The sequence below is a fragment of the Acomys russatus genome, chromosome 30 (assembly GCF_903995435.1).
Source record: "Acomys russatus chromosome 30, mAcoRus1.1, whole genome shotgun sequence".
NCBI lineage: Eukaryota > Metazoa > Chordata > Mammalia > Rodentia > Muridae > Acomys > Acomys russatus.
The window spans coordinates 14,733,062-14,744,182 of NC_067166.1; the positions used below are offsets into that span (position 1 = coordinate 14,733,062).

At 47.1% G+C, this 11,121-nt stretch overlaps 1 protein-coding gene across 1 annotated transcript in view; it reads right to left on the reverse strand.

Moving 5' to 3' along the window:
* Positions 1 to 6,200, reverse strand: part of Jmy (junction mediating and regulatory protein, p53 cofactor) — a 56,340-nt gene extending 50,140 nt beyond the window's left edge. The window contains exon 1 of the mRNA XM_051172627.1: positions 4,922 to 6,200. Within this exon, the coding sequence (XP_051028584.1) occupies positions 4,922 to 5,926 (1,005 nt within the window). The 5' untranslated portion in view covers positions 5,927 to 6,200. The remainder of the gene's footprint in view (positions 1 to 4,921) is intronic.
* Between the last annotated feature and the right edge of the window lie 4,921 nt (positions 6,201 to 11,121).

An 11,121-nucleotide genomic window follows, 5' to 3' on the forward strand; every position in this document is an offset into this window, starting at 1 on the left:
GCTATAACCACATCCGTCTCCCTTACCTTCACATTACTAAGCAGTTGGCACAAGCTGGCCCTGCTTTAGCAAGGAAGAATCAAACCCAGATATGTGAAATAACTTGACTGGCACTATGCAACCTTGAACCTCTTCTAATGGCTTCAAAGAAAGATTAGATCAGCAGTTCCTAATCTGCGGGTCTTGAGAACCTTTCATGGGTGTCCTCTAAAGACCATCAGAAATCACAAATTTACCTTACAATTCATAACAGTAGCAAAATTAAGATTATATGGTAACAACAAAATTAATTTTATGGTTAGGGATCACCACAACATTAGGAACTGTATTAAAGGGTTGTAGCATTATCAAGAAATCCCAGCCAGATATGGTGGCGCACACTTTTAATCCCAGCACTCGTAAGGCAGAGGCAGGTGAATCTCTGTGAGTTTGAGGCCAGCCTGGTCTACAAAGCAAGTCTAGGACAGCCGAGGCTACACAGAGAAACCTTGTCTTGAAAAACAAAACAAAAAAAGAAACCCCAAAGAATGAGATGTGGTAGCCTACCCCTCTAATCCCAGCAAAGAGAAAATAGAGGCAGGAGGATAAGGAATTCAAGACAACCTGGGCTATCTGAGACCCTTTTCTAATTATTTTATTTTGTCTTTTTGAAGAAAACAAAACCAAACAAGTAGCAAGTTATGGCAGAAAAGACACAGGTTGGTAGGACAAGCCTAGGTCTGCATCTGAATCTTATCAACCTGAACAGTTTAACTCTGGCCAAAGCAACGGCCATTTTAAGCCTCAACTTTGGCAGCTTCAATCATACAGGTGGCCATCCACTTGAACTGGAGGTGTGATGTCACTCAATGGTGGCGTCTGTCTAGCATGCAGGCTGGGTTCAACCAGAAATATTTAGAGCTTTATACCAAAAGATAGAATGAAAAACTGTAAGAAAGAAGAAAAAAGCCAAAAGCTATACTTACTAGAAGCTCCCTTTGTAAATTCCAGGCCATTACAAATTCCTACAGTCCTAAATTGTAAGACATCCTTTGGTGACTTCTCCACCTCTCATGAAAGAGATTAAATAGCTAAGCATGCTATCAAAAGTATTGAGTCCTGCCAGGTGGCAGTGGTGGCGCACGCCTTTAATCCCAGCACTGGGGAGGCAGAGGCAGGTGAATCTCTGTGAGCTCGAGGCCAGCCTGCTCTACAAAGCCAGTCCAGGACAGCCAGGGTGACACAGAGAAACTGTCTCAAAAAGACACACACACAAGTAAAATCCAAACTGTTCAGATACCAAACCCTGCTAAATTGTACTTTTTCTGCTCTCAATGGCTTTAACTTAAAAGAAGTTAGAATTCAGCATATTTATATAAATAATAGATTTTAAAATAACAGATTTTTAGATCTTAAACCAAGCCTCTATCATAACTGAAGCTTAAGAGACAGAACACCGCAGAGGCGGATGTGGTGAGGCACACCTTTAACCCCAGCACTTGGGAGACAGAGGCAAGGGGATCTCTGTGAATTCAAGGCCAGCCTGGTCTACAAGAGAAACCCTGTCTGGAGAAAAACAAAAACAAAAAAACCTACAAATAAATATTTTACATTTTGCTTTGACTGGGGCTTAAAGTAGTATATAGTATTAGAATATCATCTAAAAATAATTAAGTAATTAACAATTAACATGATAATACTACATAACTTGTGAGTCCTCATGACTTACAATCTCCAGTTATGCTCAAAGGTGTCAATCATGAACTTCCAGTAGAAAACAGACATGGGGAGGGCTTAAGCTCCCCCAAACCGAGGGTTTCACACTGTAGGCAGGGACTCCTCTACCACTGACCTATCAGGTTTTGTTTTCGTTTTGAGACCGGGTTTCTCTATGTAGTCTTAGCTGTCCTGGACTCACTTTGTAGGCCAGAGAGTTCTGCCTTGTCTCTGTCTCCCAAGAGTGCTGGGATTAAAGGTGTGCCTCACCACACCTGGCTCCCTATCAGCTCTCTTATTTCTTTTTCTTTCTTCCTTTTCTTAAAATAAAATTTCACTAAGTTCTTCCAGTCAGGTCTTAAACTTGTGATTCTCCACGTTGGCCTCTGGGAATGGCTCAGAGTACAGACCAGGTATATTAAACCTTAAGAGTATTCCAAATATTAAACTCCAAGTCTCACAACCTTTCATAGCAGAGCAAATAATTTAAAAGAGTGGTTTTGTTCTGGATGTGGTTTATTTTTACACATTTTGAGACAATGTCTCATGTGTTCCTGGTTGACTTCAACTTGTTACATGGTGGGTGGATAACCCTGAACTTCTGATCCTCCTGTCCCCACCTACCAAGTGCAGAGGATGAAGTGTGGGATACTACACCAGGGGTGCACAGTGCTGAGGACTGAAACCAGGGCTTCATTTATCAGGCAAACATTCCATAAACCACTCTTCTGGTGTAAGAGTAACAAACCAAGCGTTAGGACACTTGCATTATCCCAGTCAGGAGGCTAAGGAAGGAGAATCATAAATCTGAGGACAGCCTGGGCTAAATAAAGACCTTGTCTCAAAATCTAAAAACTAACCATTTTAATTTTGGGGGGAGGTGGGGGAGTTGAGACAGGGTTTCTCTGTGTATACTTTGCTGACCTGGACTCGCTTAGTAGACCAGGCTGGCCTCAAACTCACTGTGATCCGCCTGCCTCTGCCTCCCCAGTGGTGCTGGGATTAAAAGCCTGAGCCACCACAGCCCAGCTAAGAATTTTAATTGTTTTTTGTTGTTATTTTTTGAGACAAGGTTTCTGTGTAGCCCTGGCTATCCTGGAACTCGCCCTGTAGACCAAGTTGGCCTCAAACTTAGAGATCTACTTGCCTCTGCCTCTGAGTGATGAGACCAATGCCCAGCTTTTAATCTATTTCTTAAAGCATCTTCCTTGAAGAATAAACACTTATCAGTTTATAAAAATTTACATTAGCCCGGTGTGGTGGCGCATGCCTTTAGTCCCAGCACTTGGGAGGCAGAAGCAGGCAGATCACTGTGAGTCCAGGACAGCCAGGGCATGTTACACAGAGAAACAGTCTCCAAAACAAAACAAGAAACTACATTAAAAGGGCATGCCTTGGGCTGGAGAGATGGCTCAGCAGTAAAGAGCACTGACTGCTCTTCCAGAGGATCCAGGTTCAATTCCTGGCACCTACATGGCAAATTACAACTGTCTGTAACTCCAAGATCTGACACTCTCACACAGACATACATGCTGGCAAAACACCAATTCACATAAAATAAAAATTAATTAATTTAAAAGAACATGCCTTGTCCACTAATATTGAGTGCTCTGAACAAGGAATTCAACCATGTCAAGGTCAGTGGCCTTGAGATGTTACAGGGGAGGGGGAGAACTCGAAGGCACAAGCCTCGAAGGCACAAGCCTTTAATCCTAGCACTTGGGAGACAGAGGCAGGCATATCACTAAGAGTTCAAGACCAGCCTCATCTACAAAGGGAGTCCAGGAAAGCCAGTGCTACACAGAGAAACCCTGTCTCCAGGAAGTGAGATAAGGGGGAAATGGAAATAGATCTCTTGAATTCTAGGAATAGATTATCATGTTCCCATGATAATATTTACCACACAGTAAACCAAAGGGAAAGAGTGAAGAATCTGAGGAAACTTTTTTCCCCTTCAAAACAGGTTGTCACATGTGATTCTGGCTGTCAGCTCAACTATTCAGATGGAGGCTGGCTTTGAACTCACAAAGATCCACCTGCCCGTGCCTTCCAAGTGAGTCAAGTGCTGGGATTGAAGACATGAGCCAAGAGTATAGTCTTGATACAGGAAGTTGTAAATGTACTGTGTGTGATTATAAGTGAGAAATAAGCATTTCCTTCCTAAATGCTCAGTCTAGCAGAGAAACACCTAATATTCTAGGAAGAAACCCAAAACATTCCAGCTTCCTGGCCTAACAGCAATTAAATATACATAGAGATGACACCAAGTCAGGAAATAAAAACTCCATGAAAAGGTGCTTTTCTCCATCCCAAATCCAACCAAAGAACATAGTGACATTAAAATGCTACATTGAAAACGCTACATGCTGCCCATTAGGAGAAGCCACCTTATTAAGTTACTCTTCTTAGTAAGTTGCATGACTTTATAAACAAGCACTGCAGCGTTCCATATGTAAGGCCATCCAGGCACTTCTCCTTTGTTTCCTGTTATTTAAAGAATTAAAGCATATAGGAAAGTTTTCACACTGCATACAAAAGCACAAGCATCCCTGCCCAAGGCCTGCCTTCTCTCTAAAAACAGGAGTGTCTGAAACCTGAGCCATCTGTAAAGACTTGATAGTCTAAAATTTCATTTGTGTCAACTGGACAAGTCAAAACACTTAAGGACGCACTTAGGGCCGGAGTGTACCTCAGTGGTAGACCTTCAGCCCTGCAAAGCACTGAAAAGTACAATTTCATACCTGCCTGGGCTGCCAGAGAACACAGAGCGAACAAAAGACGATCAACTTTGTTCCATAAGGCAACTATTTTCACGACATAAACATGACACCCAGAAAGAAGAGTTGAGGTCTGGGCAACTTATTGTCACCTTAGGTGCAGAGTAACAGTCATGCTGTTTTTAAGTTTACAGAATACCTGTTTTTCTAAATACTTTCATCTCTCCCATGGGCTGGAGAGATGGCTCAGCATTTAGCAGCACTGTCATCTCTCCCTATAGTTAGTAGTACACTGGATACTTTTTGAAGAAAAAAAAGGGAAAAGGAAAAACTTCCCAAAGGTCCTTCGTGGAGATAGCCGGATCAGGAACCCCCTCCTTTCTTCCTTTTCCCGAGGATATATTACACACAGCGGACACCCCAAACTCAGGCTCCAGCCCTTGACAGTGAGACACCAAAAACAAAAAACAAAAACCAAAACCAGGACGCCTCTGGGACTCGGCACTCACCTCCTGGATGCGTTTCCTGGCCCGCTCAAGCACCTCCTCATAACCCTTCTGCCGCAGCTCGCTGAGGCTTTCGTAATACTCTTCGGGATCATCCGTCTCCGTGAACAGCACCTGGGAAAGGATCTTCCAGCCACACGTGTCCAGGCCGTGGCCCAGGTAGACCTGGAGTTGGTAACACAGCGCGTCGATCTCCTGCTCGGTCATCTCGGGGGCGCCCCCAAACAGCACCGTCCACATGCCGGACGGCTCTTCGGGGAACACCGGCAGACACGGCTCCAGCTGTGAGTTGACAGAGCACAGCTGCTGGTGCACGGCCCGCAGATCCTGGAAGGAGAAGAGCCCGGCCCAACTGCACTCTTCAGCCGGAGACTCCAACTCCGCGGCGGACGACGATGGTGGCGGCGGCTGCTGCTCCGAGTCGGGTAGCGACAGCGGCGCCTCGTCCTCCCTCACCATTTCCAACACCTCGATCTCTTCGGAGACCGCCCCGGAGGCACTCACCACCCGCACGGATGACACCGGGGGCGCCGGCGGGGATGGCGCGGCCGCGGCTGTCGTCGCATCTCGGGACTCCGCGCCTCGGCGGAGCGGGCTGGCCTTGACCCGCGCGGGGCTACGGAGGGGACTCTCCGGTCCTTTGCCCGCCGGGCCCCGGAGAGGCTCGCCCCTCGGGATGCGCGTGCTGCGCGTGCTGCGCGGAGAGCCACCCTCGGCCCAGGCCCGGCTCTTCCGTGGCCCGGGACTCCGAAGCGGCTCGGGCCGAGCCCTGGCCGCCGGGCTGCCGGGCCCGCGGCTCGCATCAGGCGTGGGCGTCCCCGCCTGTTCCCGGGAACCGCTCCTCTGTCTCTGGGCCGTCCGGTTGTGACAGGTTATGGCAAACTTGCCTTCGATCTCGTTCCAGGCCACAATGAACACGAACTTGTGCTTCTCGCGCTCGTCGAAGACGTGGGGCCGCACGGCCACCCAGTCGGACTCGAGTGTCTCCTCCAGCGCGAACGACGACATGGTAAGCTCCGGTGCCCCGCCGAGGGGGGCCGCCCGGCCGAGTCTCCGCGGTGGCCGCGCCCCCGGCTAGCTCACCCTCGCCGGGCGCCTTCAGCCATCTTAGCGCAACGGGCCGCTCTCCCACCACCGGCTTCTTTGTGGCGCGACTCTTGGGAGAGAGACAATAACGCGGCCCGGAGCAGGTAGTTCACATGGTCACGTGCGGCCGGATCTGTTTACAAGCCGCTCGCTGCGGCACCGCGGGGCCCTGGGCCGCCGAGCCGGCCTGCGCGAGGCCGCGGGGCAGCGTGCTGAGGGCGCCGAGGCGCGCGTCCGCCGGGCTCGCCGGGGCCGACCTCCCCGCCGCCGCTCTGCCTCCCGCCGACCCGCGCCGAGCCAGCCGGAACCAGAAAGCAGACTCCTAAACTACGCGTCTCGGCGTCGCCACAATGTTGCCATTCGGCTATGTGACGTCGGCGGCCCTAGGAGGGACGTAAACACGGGCACGTGCAGCACGCTGCTGACGCGGTGGCGGCGGCGGGGACGCGCGTCGTGCCCGCGCGGCGCCGCCCCGCCCCTCCGTCCCCCCCACCCCCGGCAGCGCCTGCGCGCGGCCGCTCTCCTGGCCCGAGCCCCGCCTCCTCCCCCTCCCCCTCCCGCGAGCTTGTGGCTTCGGGATGCCGCTTTTCTGCAAAGGGAGAGATGGCTGAACCCAGCCTTGTAGGTGGCGTTGAACCCCCGGCCAGAGGAGCAAAGGCAGAGGGACACTGAGACTTCAAACTGGCGTCCCTTCGCCCTGAGGGAATCTGGATGGACAACCGTACGGGAATTCTGTCACACTTAACAAGGCTAAGCCAAACCCAAACCGTTCAGTTCTCCCCACACATCCTTGAGACAAAATTTAAGGTAGACAAGTATCAGAAGACAACTCAGTAGAACAGTAGTACAATAGGAAAATTCAGTCATGTGCTAAAGAGCGTGAATGTTCGTCTCAGTGTATCCGTCTTTTACTGCTGGTACTGTTCTGAGAACCTCTTTGAGCAGTCACTGGGCTAACGCCCTTTTGAAGTTGAATTCAATTATCAGAGTTCCCCAAAAGCACAACACAAACAACAAAAAGTCTTATCAGTCTGGCAAGGCAGTGTACGGCTGTAATCCCAACACTTGATGAGGAGAAGCAACAAGATCTGGAAATTCAAGGTCAGTCTACAAAGCACCTTGTTTGAAAAACAAACCACATAAATCTAATTTTTCAACCCGGGCGTGGTGGGTGTGATCCCAGCACTCAGGGGAGGCAGAGACAGGCAGATCTCTGAGTTCAAGGCCATCCTGGTCTACAAAGTGAGTCCAAAATAGCCAAGGCTATACAGAGAAACCCTGTTTCGAAAAACAAAACAATCTAATTATGTTGAAGCATGCCTAACATTGCCTACTAAGATTATAATCCATCTTATATTATTGGTGTCCTTTTCTGTCAGTGTCCAAGTCACCAAGCAGGTACACCACAGTAATGTATAACAGCAACCAGAACTAGCTCTTTTACTTTAAACCATGTCTCTAAATCACGTGTAAAACCTCACACTGTCAGTTACACTGCTTTGTATTGTCCTGATGTCAGTATTGATAGTCTATACTTTTAGCCCCATCTTTTGGCTGGACATTTTAGGCCTTACACATCTGCTTTGAAACCCATTCCTCCTCCAATATTTACAAAAAAACAAGATGCACAAGAAAGTTGAAAGTGACTTCAAACTTACATTTTTTTTTGGGTATGAAACTGTATATTTTCAAAGCGTATAATTACACATTGTTATGGGTTCAAGAATAACTGCACATTGACCCCTCAAACACCAGACTCAGATTGATGAAAGTTTATCGAATGCTGAACTAAAACTGAACATAAACTGACCTGTCAGGGCCATAATCTAGGCTCAGGAGCCAGACCATGATGCCAGTCTGTTTCTAAGGCAGGCTTTTTATAAAAACAAACAAACAAACACCATAACCAGGTAGCCAGGTGGGAAGGGGGGGGGGAGCACATTACATCATTTTGGTTAGCTAAACACAAGAAAATTTGATTTTTGTTCTGACCACAATATACCCAGGTGGCTAGACATAGCACTTCAAGCTACTTGGCTGGGATTTAAGGTAGGGGAGCTTTTGGGGGGGGTTCCCAGCTCTCTGGGAGTAAAGAACATAGCAGGATGTTGCAGTCTTAACTCTAAAAGAACATACATTTATGTTTAACCCAAGCAGAACATTTACCCCTATTATGTTATTCTTTCTTCCTTTGTTGTTGTTGATGATGATGTTATTTGAGACAGAGTTTCTCTGTTTAGCCCTGACTGTCCTGGACTCACACTAGCCTGGCTTCGAACTCACAGCCATCCTCCTGCTTCTGCCTCCAGAGTGCTGGGATTTAAGGTATGTGCCACCACGCCATATTGTGTTATTCTAAGCAGGAAGCATTGAACCTTCCTGGCTTCAGTCAGGGAGGGCCTGAGACTTGAACTTAATTTCACCTTATAGCCAAAATGGAGACTCGCAAGTAAAATGCCTTCTGATATGCTGAGAGACAGCAGATGTTAACAGAGAAGCAGGTTACAACATTTGTGTCAGCTCTACCAAGGAAATTTTAAAAATAAAAACAAAAACAAAAAAAACCCCAAAACTTTGAAAATACTGAAAGAGGGGGCCAGGTATGGTGGTGCATGCCTTTAATCCCAGTACTCTGGAGGCAGAGGCAGGTGGATTTGTGTGAGGCGAGCCTGGTCTACAAAAGTGAGTCCAGGATAGCTAGGGCTGCAGAGAAACCCTGTCTTGAAAAACTAAAAACAAAAATAAAGCCAGAAAATGCTGAAAGAGGGCTAAATGTGGTAGCCCGCCCTTTCAATTCCAGAACTCAAGAGGCAGAGTTCAAGGCCAGCCTGGTCTACGTAGAGAGCTCCAGGCTAGCTAAGGCCATATGATGAACTATTACCTTGCAGGGATTGGGAGGAGGGGTAGAAAACTGAGAGAGGTCTGGAGTGTAACTCAGTGCTTGAGTGCTTACTGAGCATGTATGACGTCTTGAGTTTAATCTCCAGAGACACAAAAATAAATAAATCAGTAAGATGCTGAAAGAAAGAAAACTGCAAATTGGACTCTTCAGCAATACAAACCATAACATCATAGAAAAATTGTCCTTTTGGATAAAAGATAACTACTTTTTTTTCCTGATAGAATTACTTACACGGTCACATTTTATATGAAAGTATAAATCTGGAGAATAAATGCTAAATAAATCTAAAAGAACTCTATGCCAGGCTTGGTGGCTCATACTTGTAACCCCACAGTCTGGGAGTCTGGAGCAGGAAGATTGCCTCCTGTAGCCAGCCTGAGCTACAGAGTTAACTTAGTCTGTCTCACAAAAAACAACATTTTATGTGCATGTATTAATTATAATATTTATCTACAGCTATAATATTGCAGCTTACAACAAACCATCAAGGGGAAACAGAGTTCATGGTTACACAGGTGTTAAGTGTTTCCTCCTAACACTCTTGCCACTGTGCTTTTTCAAAAGAAAAGTCTCAATGTTTCATGTTTCCCCTATCTTAGTCTTTGTTATCCTAGAAATGAAAAGAAACAAACCGAATTCCCATGACAGGTTACTGTAGCACTGTAGAATTCTTTATTCAGGTCTCTATCCCATTGTCAAGTGTGTAAATTACTCTCTGGGAATAAGTAAAGCTGCAGAAAAAGCACACACACCATACCATCCTTGAAAGGGCTTGAAAACCATTGAGGATTGTTTTAGTAATCTGGGAAATACTGTAACACTTTGGGCCTTTTAATAGACACTAGCCGTTTCTGATTTTTCCAGAACCATAGCATTTCCCCATACGGTTTATCTTCACGGTGCCCTGCAATGTAGGTATGAAAGGAATGAGTAACTTTAACTTTGTATTTGAGTAAAAAGGAGCTCTGCATAGTCAGGGTTAGTCCCAAGGGTGGGGGAGTGAATGACAACTTCAGGAAACAGGCTCTAAACCCACTGTAAGCCCCGCTTAGATTTCCCAGAAACAGACACTGAAAAGAAGCTGGAGAAATAAAGGCTTGGGAGGACCAGGGTGTAAGTGCGATCTGTGAAAAGAAAGCGGTCAGAGTGGAACTTAGCACCTTACAGTGCTTTACAGTGCTCCAGGACAAAATGTGACTTTCAGGGGCCCAACTCAGATGGAAATAGTCAAGCCTTGCTTGGTCATTGGCAGAGAACCACCCCGAGAAAAACATGAGATGAAAACGTGAAATTGCCTTTAAACATGTGCTGCAATACCTGTAATCCCAGCCCTCGGGAGACAGAGGCAGGTGGATCTCTGTGAGTTTGAGGCCAGCCTCGTCTACAAAGTGAGTCCAGGACAACCAAGATAGCACAAAAGAAACTTTGCCTCAAAAAATGAAGAAGAAGAAGAAGGAGGAGGAGGAGGAGGAAGAGGAGGAGGAAGCCGGGCGTGGTGGCGCACGCCTTTAATCCCAGCACTCGGGAGGCAGAGGCAGGCGGATCGCTGTGAGTTCGAGGCCAGCCTGGTCTACAAAGTGAGTCCAGGACAGCCAAGGCTACACAGAGAAACCCTGTCTCAAAAAACCAAAAAATAAAAAATAAAGAAGAAGAAGAAGAGAAAAGGAAGAGGAGGAGGAGGAGAAAGAGGAAGAGGAAGAGGAAGAGGAAGAAGAAGAAGAAGAAGAAGAAGAAGAAGAAGAAGAAGAAGAAGAAGAAGAAGAAGAAGAAAGACTTGAAATTGGCTCAAGAAGACCCTAATGTTACGTTGTCACTTCTTACAGCTGGAGTCGACCTTTGGTGGTGGTATTGCACAGCTGGTTTTGAGACAGTCTTTCTACTTAGCTGAACTAAGTCTTGAACTCACCCATCTCCTACCTCAGCCTTCCTGAGATTGTGTATGTGAACCACCATATCTTCCTCTAGTAGCTGTGAGGAAGTGAGTCTGCTGGATAAGGTTGAAGTCTGACTTCTCTGGATAGCCATTTGTGCTAAGTCTACGTTGGTGGACTCCCTTTTCTCAGTGGGGGTTTTCACCCCACCTGATCTGGTAACCCCAGATTTTGTAAGAAGTGTCGTGTAGCCCTCAGGGAGATTACAGGCAGACCCACTCCTGATAAGGAACTTCATCCCAAAGCACAAGGAGCAGGGCGGTGGTGGCGCATGCCTTTAATCC